Source organism: Pagrus pagrus (assembly GCF_965226575.1).
Source record: "Pagrus pagrus genome assembly, chromosome: 21".
Classification (NCBI taxonomy): Eukaryota; Metazoa; Chordata; class Actinopteri; order Spariformes; family Sparidae; genus Pagrus; species Pagrus pagrus.
The window spans coordinates 14,648,587-14,667,054 of NC_140208.1; the positions used below are offsets into that span (position 1 = coordinate 14,648,587).

At 40.6% G+C, this 18,468-nt stretch overlaps 1 protein-coding gene across 2 annotated transcripts; it reads left to right on the forward strand.

Moving 5' to 3' along the window:
• Positions 1 to 3,993: 3,993 nt before the first annotated feature.
• On the forward strand, positions 3,994 to 15,943 carry tbc1d24 (TBC1 domain family, member 24). Of its 2 annotated transcripts, none has more exons than XM_084342457.1 (7): positions 3,994 to 4,070; positions 7,575 to 8,682; positions 9,672 to 9,830; positions 11,053 to 11,116; positions 11,789 to 11,884; positions 13,550 to 13,796; positions 14,034 to 15,943. In XM_084342457.1, the coding sequence occupies exons 2-7, from the start codon at positions 7,700 to 7,702 to the stop codon at positions 14,186 to 14,188; spliced, it is 1,704 nt and encodes a 567-aa protein (XP_084198583.1). In that variant the 5' UTR covers positions 3,994 to 4,070; positions 7,575 to 7,699; the 3' UTR covers positions 14,189 to 15,943. The 2 variants fall into 2 exon arrangements, with proteins under 2 accessions (XP_084198583.1, XP_084198584.1); XM_084342458.1 differs by lacking the exon at positions 3,994 to 4,070 and adding an exon at positions 4,075 to 4,146.
• Positions 15,944 to 18,468: the final 2,525 nt, after the last annotated feature.

Genomic DNA, 18,468 nt, shown 5'->3' on the forward strand with positions numbered 1-18,468 from the left:
TGGGAAGTATCTTGCCTCCTTTTTTGTCTCTTTTCGCTTTCTTTCCCTCCTTCTCTGGCCGTGCCTTTTCTCTGTCTAAGAGCCTATGGGTAGGCATCCTGCCGTTGTCAAGGTAACCTGACTCCCCTTTAAGGAAAACAATACCCAGAGTGCTGCTTAGGCCTTTCAAAGATACAATGGAGCCCACGCTATTGGGTGACACAGTTTCTTTCAGTCTCGCTGGCGAGAGTTAAGCCGTGGTTGTGAATTGATCCTCAAGCAGGGAGCTCATTTAAATAGCTCAAATGGTGCAAACCTTTGGCACTGAATGCACAATACAGACAAAAGACAGTACAAATTTAATGACAGTAAGAATATAAAGCATTATAATGGACCCAAGAAAACACCCAGTGGAACCTTTATAGATAACAATTAAAAGTTGGTAAGTTAAGTTGTAATTCTGACTTATTGTGTTGTAACATTATTGACTCACATAACTTAATCAGACAAGAGTAAGCATGTATTTCCTTTGATTATTATTTTGGTTCTTAACGCTAGAATGGAAATGTATGAGAAAGAACCACCTTTTTAAAAGACACGCATGTTTCACTGACCCTCAAAAGTTCTTTATTTTTAGTCGAATCACTGGTAATCATGCATGACTGACGTTTGCACTTATGTGGACGAGCACAAGACAATCTGCACAAACACAATAATTCACCATGATGTAAAATGGTGATATATAATGCAAAATTACTGATAAAGGAATTTAATCCTGCATTATGTTTTTAAAACTGAAATCTAGACATTGTTAAGTGGAAAATTCGTAATAAATTTAACCTGCAAGTTACACTTGTAATCATCTATTGGCAACAAGTGGAGAAGCTACACAGATTGCAGGAGAGCGGAGGCTCCCAGGTCCCTGAAGAGGGCGCCACTGTGCCAAAGTGTGCCAGTGCCAGAGGCTGAACAGGAATGTGAGCAAGATCAGGAAATACAAATGTTTTCTCAAAGCACTGAGACAAAATTAAGAACCGGTGTTGACAGTTTAAAGAGAAAACCTCTAATTTGAGTTAAAGCTGCATAAATTCCTGCTTAGGAGACGGACATAATTCAGGCATGAGTCATAGCAAATTAACTCCACAAAAACTTAGGGAAGGGAGGCAGAAACAAAACTGGTATTGTGATCGCTTTAAATTTGGCCTCTGATCATGAGAATGAGCATGCAACATCAATTAGGAGGACTAAGGATCACACTGCCATACAGCATGACAAAAGTATCCACACCGCTTAACTAATTAACAACATCCCATTCAGACAGGAATAGACAGGAGACATATGTTACTCGGACAAGGATTTTCTTGCTCAGTCAGTTGAAATATATACACATATACACATCAACTTAAGGGCCCAGATGTCATACTGTCCTTCCTTTAACAAGTAAACAGTCACAACATCGAACCCTGATGGGCTGATGCTCCTCGGTGTCCGTTTAGGTAAAACCTCCAAAAGTTGTCCAGGGAGAACGCCACGTCAAACGCATGCAGCAAACACCCTGATAAAAACATGTGTGACGCAGAGCGCTTCAGGAAGTCATTGCTTGTAGTTGCAATTAGACTAGCTGACCTACCTTTTATGGAGACGGACTTACAATAGAGCTCCAATTAAAGATTATTTAAACTATTATCTCTTGATAGTCATTGTTCATTCAACATGTTTTAACATGTTTGTTAACATGTTTTTTCTTATTTTTTGCCTGTTTATATTCATTTTTGTACATTTTTCTGACCAACAGTAAAAAAAAAAAAAACTAAACTAAAAAGCTGTCAATTTTTACTGGCAAATTACAAACAGATTAGCATAGTTGGCATCCATTCAGTTTTTGTTGATAACCCATTATTTAGGCGGGAAGCTGCACAGTGCAACTTGAACAGTTGCAGACTTAGTGCCTGTGAAAATGGACAGTTATCATACAATGTATATTTGCTTATCTACGATATTGGATTCTACCGTGTTAGCATTATTTTAAAAAAGAAAATCAAGATTATATCAAGTTCTATAACTGTCAGGACAGAATGTTTTATAAAATTATAATTAAGCATTTCTTCAACCAGAAAAAAACCCCTCTGTTTTCATTCCCTTAAAGCTGGGGTCGGCTTCAGTCATTATCTCCTCACCAATGCGTTGTAGCATCCTCCGAAACAACGGAAGTAGATGTTTTTAGGGTCATTGTAGCTGATAACAATAATTGTACAATACTGTAATACAGTAAAATAGGGATGTTTTTACTGAAATGGTTACAGCATGATGAAAATCTCATAACATTACAACACTGCCCACTTTATCCCAGTCAAAGTAATTTACCAGAAGTCTTTGATATCTCTCGGCTACAGAGGGGTATTTAATTCTATTAATGTCATTGCACATCTTCTCTGTTTACTAGAGTACAACCTTGTTCTTAAGTGTGCATGTTTAGAGGAAACCACCGGACTAACTGGTCTAATATGTGGAGATGATCAGATCTCACAGTCTACTGTAGGTCTGATATGAAAGAACAGTTGTATGTAGAGTGTGTGTACAAACGAGTGTGTGTTCATGTCTATGCATCTGTGCAGCATTGTGTGTGTGTGTGTGTGTGTGTGTGTGTGTGTGTGTGTGTGTGTGTGTGTGTGTGTGTGAGACAGGAAGATGGGGTGGGGCTGGAGTGATGTCACGTCACGCAGTGTGTGGGAGCGAAAGGATTTGATGAGCATAAACCTCCATAAGCTAGGACCTAAAGGCTTACTGGCTTTGCACCCATCTGTCTGTCTCTCTCTCTCACACACACACGCACACACACACACACTGACGACCATTCACACCCAAATTTTTTGGTCATTTTTCCCCGGTGTCCTTCACAATCACTCACATGCCATCACATGCATGCAGACAAACACACTCTTTGTCTCAGATTGATCCAAATGTCACAGGCTGAAACTAAATATTAAATCATCATAAAGATATGGAGTTCCTGCAGATTATACAGTATATGCTCTGCATACCTCTTGTGACACACTCAAAAGCCAAAGAGATCAGCACAAGCTAGTCAGAGGTTGGGGCGCCACCTTGGCTATGAAGATCTTCTGTATCTTCAAGAGCGGAAAAACACAATCAGTATCATTAAGAAGCCTCATACTGCACAATGACTGATTGCTGAGATGTAGAAGGATTCATCTTTTGACTCAAGCTTCCACCCAAATGCTGCTATATCCCTGGCATAGACTTAAGGATTGACTATCATCTCAGTTTTAAGGTTACACTCTGTAAAATCTGAACATTCAGATGTCTAACTTTGTAACTTTTCTTATAATACAGTCCTAAGAAGGTCACAGTGAACGAGGCCATGAAAAACATCAGCCGGAGCAACGAGACGAGGCCAAACAACATTTAACCCCGAGTTGTTGTGCAGGGCAGTGATGGTTCCACAATTTAATTATCAGTAATAACTGTCATGTGTTGGCCGGTTGCTTTGAGTGCAGGACAAAGGCAGAGTTTGTTGCCCTTGCAAGGGTACTTCCTGTCCTGTCTTGTCCTGTCCTAGTGCCACGGCTTATTTGACAGAGCATGTCTGCAAATAAGCAAGACAAACCAGATACTGTGATCTGTCATGCAACCTCTGCACGGTCACAGAGAAGTGAGAGTTGGCTTCTGGCGGAATATGAAGATATCTGTGCTGGGGTTGCTCTTTGATGCAAAATAAGACATTATGCTTTTGATTGTTTTAATAGAGATTTTATGGAAGTGCATGTATATTTGAATGTGATTTAAGTGGTTAAAAAGGGTATGTAGAGCACTGTTTGATTACAGTATCTGATTAGACAATAATCCAGTTGGTTTTCTTCATTTATTATTCAAATCCTGCCAGTTTTCTAAGAGAAGTTCAGCCACTCTTGTGACCACACTGCACACAGAGGTGGCTGTAGTATGTAACCAGCCCACCTGAGCCCCTCTCATGCGCACAGACGCGGACCGAGACGGATCGGAGGCACTGCGCATGCGCGAGGCAACTTAATATGAATGCAGCCTCACGTCTCAAGACATCTCACATCCAGGTAAGGATAACGCCAGTTTTTCTTGCTCTCAGTCATGTATCGTTTGCTCACCGGTCTTCTGTGCTGTGCGGTAGAGGTAAGTCTTCCTCCCGTCGTCGGCTTTGTGTTTTAAACGCATCGCTCTTCCACGAATTGAAGCCGAAATCTCCTCACGTCAACAAACTCCAAGACAGCCTGCGGACCATATTAATTTGTGGTCGGTAACGTTCATGCTAGCTGCTGCAGCAACGTTAGCAAGCATATTTTTTCTAACTACGTTGTTTTGTTGTTGGTCAGTATTTGCATGGTGTGTGTGTGCGCGTGTTGTGTTTGTCAGGTAGCTAACGTCAGCTTTGTGTGTGTGTGTGTGCGTGTGTGCGTGTGTGTGTGTGTGGTTGAAGTCTCGTTAGCTGCTGACATGCACTGACAGGGTCAGCTTGCAGCTAGCTAACGTTAGCAATGCTAACTTGGCAGCTGTGAATGGAAAAGGGTGCATCAGATTTAGTCGGGCGGTAATGTTAAATACCCTGTGACCCGTGTGCCTCCTCTAACGTATAAGCTACGTGTTATCGCCTCAGCTGGCTAGCTAACGTAAAATAGGTTGTTCGGCTAAAAATACCACGCAGCTTTGCGTGCATTTGCAGCTGTCAGTCCAGTTTCTGTGTACACACCTGTACTCACAGATACTGTAATATGGCATTAGTTTTTCCTATGCTCATATCTTTGTGTTTGCTGAGCCTCCAAGATATAGATATGTCATATTAAAATCCCAGATTCCCCTACAGCAACATTACCTAACCCCGCTGTTCAGTTTTACAGTTGCACAGTTCAAGTTCAGGAAGCTTTCCTTTTAGCTTCCCTTTTCTAGTCAGTGTCTAAAGTGTTGGAAATGTCATTTGCAATAGATCAGTCACCTTACGATGACCTATAGCATTGGAAGAATAATTCTGATTGTAGCTTTTTTTGTGTCTCTAGATTTTGGTACAGGATTTTAACAAAATGCATGAACACATGCTGATGTTGTCATCTCTCATTTACATGTATTGGCTGCAAATGTTGTTAAGCATATAGCATTATGGCCAAAGTGGCAATCATAATATAGCCTACTGTAATGCCATGATAAATACAGTAACTGTTTTAACAGTAAGGCTAAGACAAGATTCTGTTACGATATCCTTGGAAACATCTGTGTCCTTTGACTGGACTTAATCCTTAGCCAGGAAGCCGAACCTAGAAGTACAATCACAAGTATAAGGATACAATTCTGAAATGGGACCTTATGAGTAAGAATGTAAAGTATGACTGAACACCCGCTGGTGTTTTATGAACCATACAGGCCATGTCTGAGGCCTGGCTTTCAGTTCTCATTTCTCTCTTCTCAAAATGTACTTAGAATCGGGTACATATCCTGGTTTTTATCTAAGTAGCTCACTTATTTTATTTGTTTTAAATTGTTGTTTATTATTGTAGATTTTTATTTTGTGCTTCTTGTTTTTTATGATTTCTTTGGGTGTTCTGTTACATTTTATTTATGCAAAGCACTTTATTTTTAAAGCACTTTCCAGATCAAAATACAAAGTTTATTATTATTGTTGTTGTTGTTGTTAAAACAAACTCTTGGTTCCTGTATGGACCATGGCACAGACAGTATTCAGTAGCGTAGACCCAGGCGGTAGGAGACATGTTGTACCAGATACTACTCTACTCTGTAGGACTAGAGCTCCAGCACCCTCAGGAAACAGTATGCAAAGTTAATCAGTTATTATAGGAGAAGTGTCTAAATGATCAGCACTAAGGTTAAAGGGCTTGGCTGGTTGACTGGAAGTAAAAATTGCTCAATCTGACGTCTTACTAAACAGCATTTGAACTTATATGTACTGAATGCAGTCATGCCTCCCTTTGCATGGATACATGATGTATTAGAAGACAATGTTTCAAGGCTTTGGTGTAGTGAACCTTCATCTAAGTGATTCGCAGAAGGCATATATTGCCTGATTCTTAATAAATTGACTAAAATGTCAAAGAGACCTTTGACCAATTCAGTTTCTGTACGCTGAACTATGTGGTCAATCAATCATATTGTGGTTAATTTGATAGATATTGTGATTAGTGGGGATGATCATTTTTGTATCACAATCTTCATTTTCACAGAAAAAACTATTAAAATCAGGATGATGTGACATTTGTTGGAGTCTGTACCAGACTCTTTTCATATATAAACATGTTTTCTTCCACTCAAGAAACAGGTTTTTAGCCAAGGCATCTCTGCAGTACTACAGTACTTCATCATAATTCTGTTTTGTCATACATTTTACCTTTATCGAGAAAATTGCAGCTGTCTGTGATTTGGATATTGCACTTGCATCTCTTCGATTATATTTTGAGTAATTGTGCAGCCCTAGATTCAAGTGTACCATTGAAAAATTTCATCATGTGTCAAAGGTAAACTGGCACCATTGGGTTAACATAACTTCTAAGTAGGACAGTTAATCTTTCTTCAGACTCGCCATGAATGCTTCCAGTTTAAATGCTGGAATGTATTGGTATGCACCTCCATGTGACTTGCTGGACGGCAGTGTGAAATGATGATTTTATGACTGTCATCTTTGGTATATTGCCAGTGATCTTTGGACATGCGTCCACATGTGACTTGTTGAAAAGCAGTGTTAAATGATTTGATGATTGTACGAAAACTGTTCTCAGTACACTGTATATTCCTAGTGATCTTTGGACATGCATCTCCATCCATGTATCGCGTGGTTTTCTTTAGCGGAAACTAATTAACAGTGAATCAGTTTTTAAATGTATTGCTTACAGCGTACAAAAAGTTTACATTTCCCTCAGCACCAGAGATACAGTACCGGTCTGGCCAATTCAATTTACCAAAGATGCATCTCTGCATCATGGGTCATCTATGAACCATACAGGCCATGTCTGAAGCCTCGCTTTCAGTTCTCATTTCTCTCTTCTCAAAATGTACTTTTTATCTGAGTAGCCCACTTATTTGATTGGTTTTAAGTTGTTGTTTATTATTGTAGATTTTTATTTTGTGCTTCTTGTATTTTATGATTTCTTTGGGTGTTCTGTTGCATTTTATTTATATAAAGCATAAATGGTATCACCACACTGTCATATGGTATCGTTATTGCTAAAATAGCTTTGGACTGCATTCCTTTCCAGCTATGGGTTTACTTGATTTGTTTTCACTTCAAAGTGTCACATGCATGTACATGCTTTTTTTCCATCTGAAGATCTTTACAAGAGCATTAATCAAATCAGTGAAATGGGCTAACGTTTTTCAGTACATATTTAATATGCCTAGTTTTTGATAATCGGTTTGAGTAAACTTTTTGAGAAAAAAAAGAGATTTTGGTGTTTAACTTTCTTAACTTGATGCTGCTCAGTATGAAACATGCCTAACTGTAGAAAATGTAAGTGTTTATATGCTCAGATTTTGCAGTTATTTCATAATAACCTAACCCTAACCCACATTAATCTCCTCTTTTTCTCCTTTGTGTCTTCCAGTAACCATCATGGGCAGTTTAGAAAAATAGGCTAGTTATCTGCTGTGGGGAGGACAGAAGGTTAGTAACACCCCGGAGCGTCCCTTCTCTCTTCCCACGCGGGCAGTCCAGCAAGTTTCCAGCACCATGGCCGAAGAAGAATATGGCAGCTTTGTGGACTGGAACCAGATGGGCGATCTGGCCAACAGCAGCGGGCCCACCAAGGTAGACTGTAAAGACCTGAAAGAGTTCAAACAGATGGCCCGGCAGGGTTACTGGGCCAAAAACCACAAACTTCGGGCACAAGTCTACCAGCAGCTCATCAAAGCCATTCCCTGTCGTACAGTTACCCCAGATGCAGAAGTGTATCGTGACATTATGGGAAATGCAGGCACAAAGAAGCCCTCCTCCCACATCCCACTTCCAGATTTTGTGGATGGAAGTCCTGTGCCGCGGTACTGCCTGAAGGCAGAGGCAGTAGCCTCAGCACATCAGATTATCAACTGCGTGGCTGGACAGTTTCCAGATATCTCCCACTGCCCATCACTACCAGCTGTCACGTCAATGCTCCTGCACTTAAGCAAAGACGAAGCTCAGTGTTTCGAGCACATCAGCCGCATACTGGCCTGCAACGAGCCGGGCAAACGACTGCTGGACCAGACTTTCCTGGCCTATGAGTCTAGCTGCATGACCTTTGGTGACCTGGCCAACAAGTACTGCACAGCCGCCCACAAATTGATTGTGGCCACAGCTCAAGATGTGCTTGAAGTCTACTCAGACTGGCAGCGCTGGGTGTTGGGTGACCTGCCTTTCAGCCACGTGGTCAGGGTCCTGGATGTCTACCTAGTGGAGGGCTACAAGGTTCTTTACCGTGTAGCTATAGCCTTGCTCAAGTTCTACCGCAAGCATAAAGTCCAGGGAGGCCAGGGCAGCCAGCAGCCACAGGATTCAGACAAAGTAAGGGCGGACATTCAAGCTTTTGTCAAGGGCATTGCCTCCACCGTCACACCGGACAAGTTACTAGAGAAGGCCTTCTCCATCCGTCTGTTTAGCCGCAAGGAGATCACCCTGCTACAGCTCACAAATGAGAAGTCCCTGCAGCAGAAAGGAATCACTGTCAAACAGAAGCGGTACAGTCAATAACATGATTTTTGTCTGGTAAATTGTGAGCATCTTTCTTTTGCCTTTAATGTAGAAACTAGGACAGTGTTTCGTGTGGCCTTACCTAGCAAATCTACTGCCTATCTAGGATCAGAAAGGACGCATGATCCATCGCATGGATATCTTTCTGGTGTATGCATCTATAATATTTGTAGGTTATCAAGGGCGTAGCATTGTGTCATTTAAGAATTACTCAGCTCTCCTGGGTATTTTCTGGTTTTCCAGTCAGATTTTGGATAATTTTGATATCAAACTTAAAGATTTATGGATTTGACAGAGGCCTTGTGAGACCGACCATGAATTCAAAATAAAGCTGCCACTTTCTTCCTTTTCTTTTGTGTTTGGGTAATCTTATAATAATGTCAACCCACAGCCCTCACTTTTTGCGAAGATGACTTGAATACAGTATATTTACTGATTTGAGATGACAGGGGCACAGTATGAATACTTAAATTAAATTCAATTTAACGTGTCTGTTGCTCTGGTTACATGAAGACACAGTTTCTGGAGTTTAAATTAAATCACAGTGGTATGTGGAGAATGAGAGGAATGTGATGTTGAAACAGGACTATTTTAGACTATTTTGATACAATTTATCCCAAGTGTACACCAGAGAATATAAGATAGATTTCAGTAGATGAATGATGTAATCAGTTTTATTTGCGTCACTGGCTTGAATGTCCTTTTCATGCTTTATACTCTGCCATGCTCTTAGGAATGGTTTAAGTTGCTCTTGCATTCTTGTCTCACATTCTGTTGTTTCCTTCTTGTTTGGTTTGTGCCACGTTTTTCCATCCACCATCTTCTGTCTCGTCTTCACTCCACTCCTGTGTTTCCTTCATTGGTTATTTCACAGTTCTAGGTGGGTTTACACACTCCATCTGCTTCAAATGACTTTAAAGCTTTGTGAACCACCTCACGTTCTGTACCTCTTCGTCTCTTTCTGCGTTGTCTTTAGGCGAAACGTGCAGCTGGCTCTTAACCCTGACACCTTCTCCTCGGAGATTGTCAGTGCCAAGGAGATGCGAGACATCTGGTCGTGGATCCCTGAGCGTTTTGCTCTGTGCCAACCACAACTCCTCTTCACCACCGCTACCCACGGTTGCAGCCTGAATAGGTACACTGTCCAGCGCTTACCTCAATACATTGATCCATCTTTTGGCTGCTGCTCAACGTCAATATTGCAGGCCCTGTTTAGTATCGAGTCTTTGAATTTGCTACGACCAAAAGGCTGGAAAGAAATGCCAGAGCAAAGAAAGGCAAGAAAAGGTTGTATACTTGGAACAAAACTGCAAATAAGAAAGAATTAGCGAGGACTGCTGTCATAAAGTTTCTTAGATTTTTTTAGTGTCCATTTGTATTAGGCAGAACACATGCAACTTGATAAAAGAAGAAAAACATTTTAAGTTTGCACACAGGCATTTCTTTTACTTTTGTGCTTCTAGTATGAAAGATAAAAAGAAGAAAATATAGTCAACATTTATTTTTTTTTGCGGTTTTTTGCCTTAACCTGTTAGACACTTATATTCTGTCTGCAGTAACCAGGAGGCCTGCCTTTACTATCATGCAGTCATTATATCAAGCATCCTTCACCCACCTGTTCGTTGGTTCTATTTCTGTATGGAACAGATCTAATTAGTCTCTAATGAAGTAATTAAGAAGCCACTTAGCTGTATTTAACCAGAGCTTTACCTAAAGGGGCGGTTTGTAAGATATGGCGTGTTGATGTTATGTCTATGTACTGTGTTGCAGAAGACGCACTTCATTTAAACTTGACATAAACTAAATAAAACCCAAGAAAACCATCTTGATTTGTCTTTCCACAGTCACCTCTGGTTTGTTCAAGATAAATACTCAATCCACAGGGTGAGATGTGAAAATACTCCTGCTGTAAATCAGCTCCGTTCTGTATCTCCTGTCTTCATACTGGCATAAGTCGATCTCAGAGGTTCAGAGTTCAGTCTGGTGTCCAGCTGTGTTCACTGGGAGATGGCTTTGCCTCGCTGCCCACTGTGACTCCCACGTGACCTGAGGTCATGGTGCAGGCAAACTCCTGTCAGTCAATCGAACCACTTAGCTCCATGTCTTTATAAGCTCCTTGCTAACAGCAGGTAGTCGTAACATACAAATATAGCAACAAGTATAATGAACAGCAGTTTTGCTGCCCCCTATAGTTTTTAAGCTACCTGGCCATTTCTTATAAATTGCACCTTTAACTGTGCATGCAAACTCAACCCCAAAGTACATGTCTGTTGTAATGACATAATCTATGATATATGTTTAATATTAGATTCAGTAGTGGGTGTTGGAATGAGTTAAACTTTCACATTTTCCTCCAGATTCTACTCACATTGTGAAGGCTACGAACCTACTCTGCTCCTCATCCGGACCACAGATGGCGATGTAAGAAACACACACACAGAAAACAAACTGTCTCATGAAGATGCTTATTAATATGATTGAAAACACTTTCAAAGATTTAATATCATCATGATGTGATAACTATGGGAATTCATAATGATTAATTTCCCTGACATTTAAACATGGACTAGATGACAAGTCTAAAAGGAAGAACGCACTCAGAATCTAAATTAAACACAAATACTTCTAAAGGTTAAATACTTTCTGAAGAGCTACACTTTCTGTTTTGTACTCAGCCTTAGTCAGTGCAGAATTACTTTGATATTCAGGCTACAAAGTGAGGTCAAGTGCAGTCGCAGCAGCGCTTCTTGTTTCAGACTCTTTATCAGTAAAATGTGGAACATGCTTGTAGAAAACTTGCTATTGCTCGTGGTGTCTGCTTCAGGCAGTTATGTACTGACCTACACAAAACTCCACAGTAATTTTGTCCACTTGAAAATAGACTCAAGTTTTATACCAATCCTGAACTGTTTGAATCAGTGACAGAGGTGATAATTGCACGTTTAATTGTCGTTTGATCCCTTTGTTAACCCATAATCGAATCAAAGTCCGAACACTGGCAGCTTACAAATAGAAATCTTCCATGAGTATACATTTTGAGGTGTTCTTTTGAAGAGATAAACCTACTGAAGCTTTTTTTTTGGTTTGCCACAGGTATGCGGAGCCTTCCTGTCCACAGATTGGGAGGAGCGAAAGAGAGGAGGAAACAAACTAAGCTTCTTCGGAACAGGGGAGTGTTTTGTCTTCAGGGTGAGTTCAGTTTTAGTGTTTTGACTTACTTCCTCTAAGCAAAAAAACAAATCTCGTCTTCTTCTGTTGTCATTCATTTAAAGCAGTAGCACCACTATAACCACCAGAGGGCAGCATCCACTCTACTTTTATATGTTCTTGATTACAGTGTCACTGGCCCTGGTTCATCTGTCTGGCTCTCATTTGGAAAAGCCTGCCTAGTGGGTCACAACTGACCAGTCTGACAGTACTATGTCTTCCTCTGTATAACAACCACACCTCATGCTTTTCTGCCAAGCATAACAAATTGGCTAGGAATAGAAATATCAAACCAGCCTGGCTCTCTAATGCCTTCTGTATAAATTATTTACTTGGCTATTTGTGTTGATGCACAGCTGTTGGCTGTGGGAGCCCACACACCAGAAAACAGTCGTCTCACCCAGTAATACCTACGTACACGCAGATCGGAAACTCCTGTAACTTGATCCAGTAGTATCTGTCCTGGTCTTTACCTGACACCTGACGGAAATGGAGACAGTCTGCAATGACTGATGATGTCTATCCAATGTTTTTTTTTTTTTTACGTTTTATTTAATCCTTTATTTAGACAGGTATTCTCATGGAAATCGTGATATGTTTTTCAAGCGAGACCAGTATACAAGAACAAGCATACAGCATAGTATTTGAAACCAGTTCTTTAAAGCTCAGTTTGAATATGTGGTACAGCGACTTGACAGTACTTGATATTGTAAGTACTGTATTCATATGAGACCAGAGAGCAGAGGTAAGAAGGCTTAAAAGAAGAGCCTTATACCACATTTACACCTGGTATGTATCTGGACATGTTATCCAGATAACAAACAATGCAATCTTGCCTTTGTGTTTGCCTTATATCCTCTTTGTGATCAGATCTCTGTCCTTTAGAAGAAAACCTTTTGCATGAGTAGTTTTAGGTGGTGATAAATTGGTCCCAGACTCCCTTTTTAAAAAAATGAGTTTTGGGAATTGTTTAGTTAGGGAAAGTTTATCAACTTTGGGAAACGCTGTCTTTGATAAATTCTTAAATATTTGTCCCCTTTTGTAAATACAGCAAATAAAATACACTAAATTATTCCTTTCTTCATATCAAAAAATATCGTGTCAGTTTGTCCTGGTGTGTTGCAGAACAAGTGCACACAGTCGCACCCACAGTTATTTGTTTGTCATTCATTGCCTGCCCATATTGCCGTCCTTTGTCTTGTGGTCCTGTTGAATAATGATTTTTTCGTGGCAAGGAGTAGACACATGATCAGTAATCGCTTGCTCGCTTTCTAAATTTGACCAACAACCTATATTTTGTGTTAGTTAAAAACAGCTGTTAGTTGAAAACAACTGGATGTTGTGTTCTAATGCCAGCACATTGTAAGTGTGATTCCTTATCCTGATAACATGTCCGGATACAGATTGTATTTTAATGACCAGGTGTAAATGGGGTGTCCCTTCCAAGTAATCAGGTCACCACATGAACTGCCTGATGAAGAATCAGGGGAATTGTTTGTATTATGATCATTTTTTTTGTCACCTTCTATAGCTGTGATTCAGCGAAAGGGGTATTTCTTCTTAAGTAAATAAATGTGCAGTACTGCTCTGTTGAATGTGCAATACTAGGTTCTGTAACTGATGATGAATGCCTGTTTCCTTTGCCAGCTGAAGCCAGAGATGGAGCGCTATGAGTGGGTGGTGATCCGCCACCCTGAGTTAGCATCCTCCACCAAGACTCAGGACCAGGAGGACACAGCCTCCTCTGAGGGCCAAAACGCAGAGAACAACAGCTTACAGCAGCCGGAGAAGCCTGCTGGAGACCTGTCGCCCTTCCTGTCCGCCCGCCACTTCAACCTCAACTCCAAGAATACTTCCATGTTCATGGCTGGCAACTTTGACTCCATCATCATTGGTGAGTGGATTATTACTGTATGTGGAAATTCTGGTCCCTTTGTAAGTGGTGCTTGTCTTTAGATTGATGATATTCTATTACACGGCAGGTAAAGTGGAGTTGAGGATTTTTCAACATTCATCTAAAACATGGGAACACATTAAATATGGGATTTTAGTGTCAACCCTTCACCATATTTAATTCCACATTTTGACTGAACAATGTATAGTAAAACTGTGTGCTCTTGTGTCTGATCAGGTGGTGGTGAAGGCAACGCTCTCTACATTGACTCTGAGCTCAACCACGGGCGCACTGGAAGGTGCGCCACCTTTGACAACCCGCCCCTGTGTGCTGAGACCTTCCAGGTTTCACTGCTAGAATCGTGGGGCTTCCAGGACGCCATGGCCTCATAATAATGTACACATACAAACATGTAGATCCAAACAGAGAGATTCATATTTATGCACACACATTTTAACACTTAAACATAGGTGAGACGCTACAGGTGAAAGCATGTTTTTTCATGCTCGGTTCGAGTTTGAGATTTTGGGCTATTTTGCTCCCATAACATGTCTTGTTTAAGACTACTGAAAACATGTATGCAAACTAGTGCATATTTGATTCAATAGCTTAACTAGATTAGCCGCACTTGCATATTCAAACATAGAATATCAGAAAACTTCCCCAGGTAGAAACACAATTCTCTTCATGATCACCAGCTGGAGTAATTTCATGGTAATGTAACATAAACTTTTTTTTACCTGTTTCATTCACCTGTAGTGTCTTCCCTTTAAGGTGCGATATGTAAGATGTAATTGGTCACCTGTTGAATTTATACTCCCAATAAATAGGTTCAGCATGTCACTGGAGTAATGGCTAACTGCTGATAACTATTTTGTTACACATCCATAACTGTAGCTACTGTAAGCTTGTTAGCTCTGTTAGCTGTGCACCTAGCCAGATTACCAGGGAAGTGTTGTTGTTTACACTGCTAGCACGAAAGCTTTGGACCGGTGGAAAATAGACCCAGAGGTAGATGATTAGCATGCTAACCTCAGGAGATGTCTCTGCAACACAATACACACACGTCTTTGACATAACATCAAAACTGGTATTTCTCGACATTCTGTTTATAATTGTAGTTAATGTTTAAATGTTTTAAGCTAAAATTCTTACATATCGCACCTTTTAAAGCAGAAACTCTTTATATAAAATGTCCAGCAAAGTGTTTAAGGTGAAAGACACAAATATGCAAACAGAGCAAAATCCGTCCTGCAAATTCATATATGATTTTTTTTTTTTATTTATTAATGCAGTTATTATAATTTCTACATGTGAAAAAATATGTGGTATTTTTGTGTTTCTGTTTATTTTTGTATTTACAGATTATAATGGTGTACTAATTATGAAATATGTGTGACTGTTCAGGATCAACTCTAGGTAAAGCCGATTTAAGGTTCATTTAGAGGGGTTTTGATGTCGGCTGTGATTGGTTCATGTTAATGCTGAACTGAAACTATTGAATTTCTGAATGTAAATTCATTCTTAAATGTTCTGTGGTTTAGGTCAATCTGCCAAATTTACTGCATAGGCAGCTCTGCAGTCCTTAAAAAAAAAAAAAAAAAGTTATTCACCGCTGTGTTGTGAGATTACGATTTAATCTGTGAAAACAAGAGTGGGTTCGGTGAGACGTGTTTTTAAATGTTTGAAAACTGTAAGATTAAGAAGTAGCAAAGTTGTCCCAGTTTCACCAGATTTTTGGTCCTGTTCCATTCCCCCACATGATTTTTCTGTAAATATGTCAGAAATCTGTTAAATGAATTAATGTGGTAATGGTATGGTAATGGTATGTTTGTGAATGTCAGTGGTGAATTTGAGTGTTGCCATTTTGCACCATATGTCAAAGCTTCCTTTTGAATGAGTGGCAGTTTCTCCTTCCACAGTGCAAACTTTTTTAAAGAAAAAAAAACTTGAGGTGTTTTTGGTTTACAAGTAATGGGTATAAATGTAGTTTGTTCATCTTTCTCATCTTACCAGTTACATCCGTCCTTTCCAGTGTGAAGATAGTAACAAAAGAAGTCCAAAATTGTTCCCTGCTGGCAAAGTGTTGTTGGGGTTAAACACCCTATTTGTATCTGTATGATTAAACATGACAATACAGCAACATGCTTTCAGTTTCTTGTTGTTTTAGCCACTTCTTTTTTCCTTCCAAATCCATCACATCTCTGTCCTTGCAAAGAGAGGGTTGCATTTCTTCAGACAGTCACAGAAGTGTGCCAGATGCCTTTTTAAAGTCAGCTGACCATGAATCTAACTCTCTAATACCCATCTTCTTGTGCTTTGCTCTACTCCTAGTACATGTAACTAGTGTGCTTGTTCCCAAAATTAAATTAAACATCATTTTGAGTGACATACTGTAAAATGACAATGTTGTAAATTGCATATCTGTAGGTCTGGGTCTGAAAAACTGACTACATGTGACTCGTGCTTCTGTATGTGCGCTGTCTATTTTTTGTTTGGACGTCTCTGCTTTGTGGAAGCTGACAGTGAACGGCATGACTGGAAAATATTTGGCAGAGATGAGTCAGATAAACTTAAAAATATCTGTAAAAACCCTCTCCTTTCAAGAATCAGTTTATTGAAGTCATTGTTTGATTTCTACCAAACCTAATAGAGAAATAGGACTCTTTATTTGCTCAAAGCAGTACAAATTTAGCTACAGATACAGGGACTGTCAGGCATTTCATTAAACACGTCGGTATGAAAGCTTTCCAGGTCAATCGATAGGTGCATTAAAGCTCTATTAAAATGTGTGGACAATTCATTTTCAGAGGGCGTGGCACAGACTAATGCCTGTGAAGAAATGCAGCATCTTGGACGGAAGAGTGTCAGAGTAATTCCTTCTTTACAGCAAGTGCCATTGACTCCCCATTTTCACCGTCTTGCCAGGGCTGTGCCATTCATTCAGGATTCACACTCTGCTAATCGCACATGCACTTCTATATTTAGCTGCTCCTTTGGGTGTTGATCTGGCGCATCTCCTGAAAACCATGCTTTCCAGCCTCTAGAAGTAAGATGCTTAAGTGTTAAACCCAACACTGAGACGGGTCTCTCCTTGACCAGCCCCCACCCCGCAGATAACGAGCGGCTATGGACAGGGGATTAGACGCAGACTAAGGAGGTCCAGACATATTGTTTTGATTTACAGGCTGAATATAACAACCTGGATATTGGGACAGAGAGAGAGAGGTCTCTGCTTCCAAGAACTACCAAATGTTACTGATTACATGTCACAAATCTTCCTTAAGGACTGTATATCTGTTCTTCAAACTGAACTGTAATAATCTTAATTGTTTTTTCAGCCTGATGTCATAAAGGAAAGCAAAAAAAGTGTTATTAATGCAAGGTTAACGCCTTTCCACATCAACCCAGTGAGAATGAAAGAGAAAGAAACCAGCCCATATGGGAAAAATGCCAAACCTGAGAGTAGCTTGGCACAGTGACTTCCTTCACTAAGATGCTGGGAAAGTCTTACACAGACTTGAACTGCATCCTGGTCTGATGGGTCTATCAAAGTAACAGAAGCATGCAAAGATCTAGATCTAGAATTACGTCAACACGTTTGCCTGTGTATCTAGGCCCCCCTCCTGAAAAGCCTAGTCTGCTCTGATTGGTCAGCCCACACACGCCTGAGCCAGCACTGCTCTGTCATATTTTCAGCTTCCAGTTAGCTTTACTTCTACCATGAATAAAGGCTAAAAAAATGCAAATGTGTGACATGGTGACATAGTGTGATGTCATGAAGTCACTGAATTAAAGGCGGGACTACTGACAACACGTTTTAGCCACTTCGGGAGCACCATGGGAGAGAGAAGCTCCCGTTTTTTAACTTCCAAGACCTTTTTACATGCACAAGAATCTATATAACAAACTAAGTGTAAAAACGGTGAATGTCATGCTCTTATCCGCTACCTTTAACAACCCATTGATCAGTGCCACTCAAGGACAAGAGCGTCTGCCTAACCCGTGTCCATCCACCCAAAACAAACAGGAAACAATGTATAGGTACATGAGAGATCATATTACTGCATGTTGTCAAAAGAGCTGGTTGCAAATGTCTGTAGGCAGGAACATCATAATCCAACCCCTACAGAAAGGCTACATCCATATCCACCTAAGTGTTCCGTCAGTCGGGCTGAGCAAGAGACAACAAAGTGACAATCATCTCATTTATTGTGACCTTTTTGTTATCAGTGCATCACTGCGCACACACATCATCCCTGCCTCGAAACGATCTATTCTCCTTGCATAAAGCAACCTTGCGTTTGGCGGCCGGAGTAAGAGGGTTTGAAAGGAAGGAGGCCTGTGATGCTGGTGGAGAAATTGCATCGTGAGTGAAGGGGCTTATGGGGGGAGGGGTCCTGCTCTGGTGCTGACTAGACCAGGCAATGCAGAGGGAGCAGGATGGAGGGATGGATGGAGGATGAGGAGGAGGTGGCATGGGTAGTGCACAAGCTCGCTCTGACTCACCCACACACACACTCCTCTCCCATGGTGTCCTAGCTCCCTCGACCCCTCCTCTTTCTGGAGCTGTGAGCCTGCTGCTTGCTGGGAGCTATACAGTGGAATGGGGGATTCTCGGTTCCCTCCCCCCACCACATACACACTCAAACGTACACACTCAGCCTCAAAT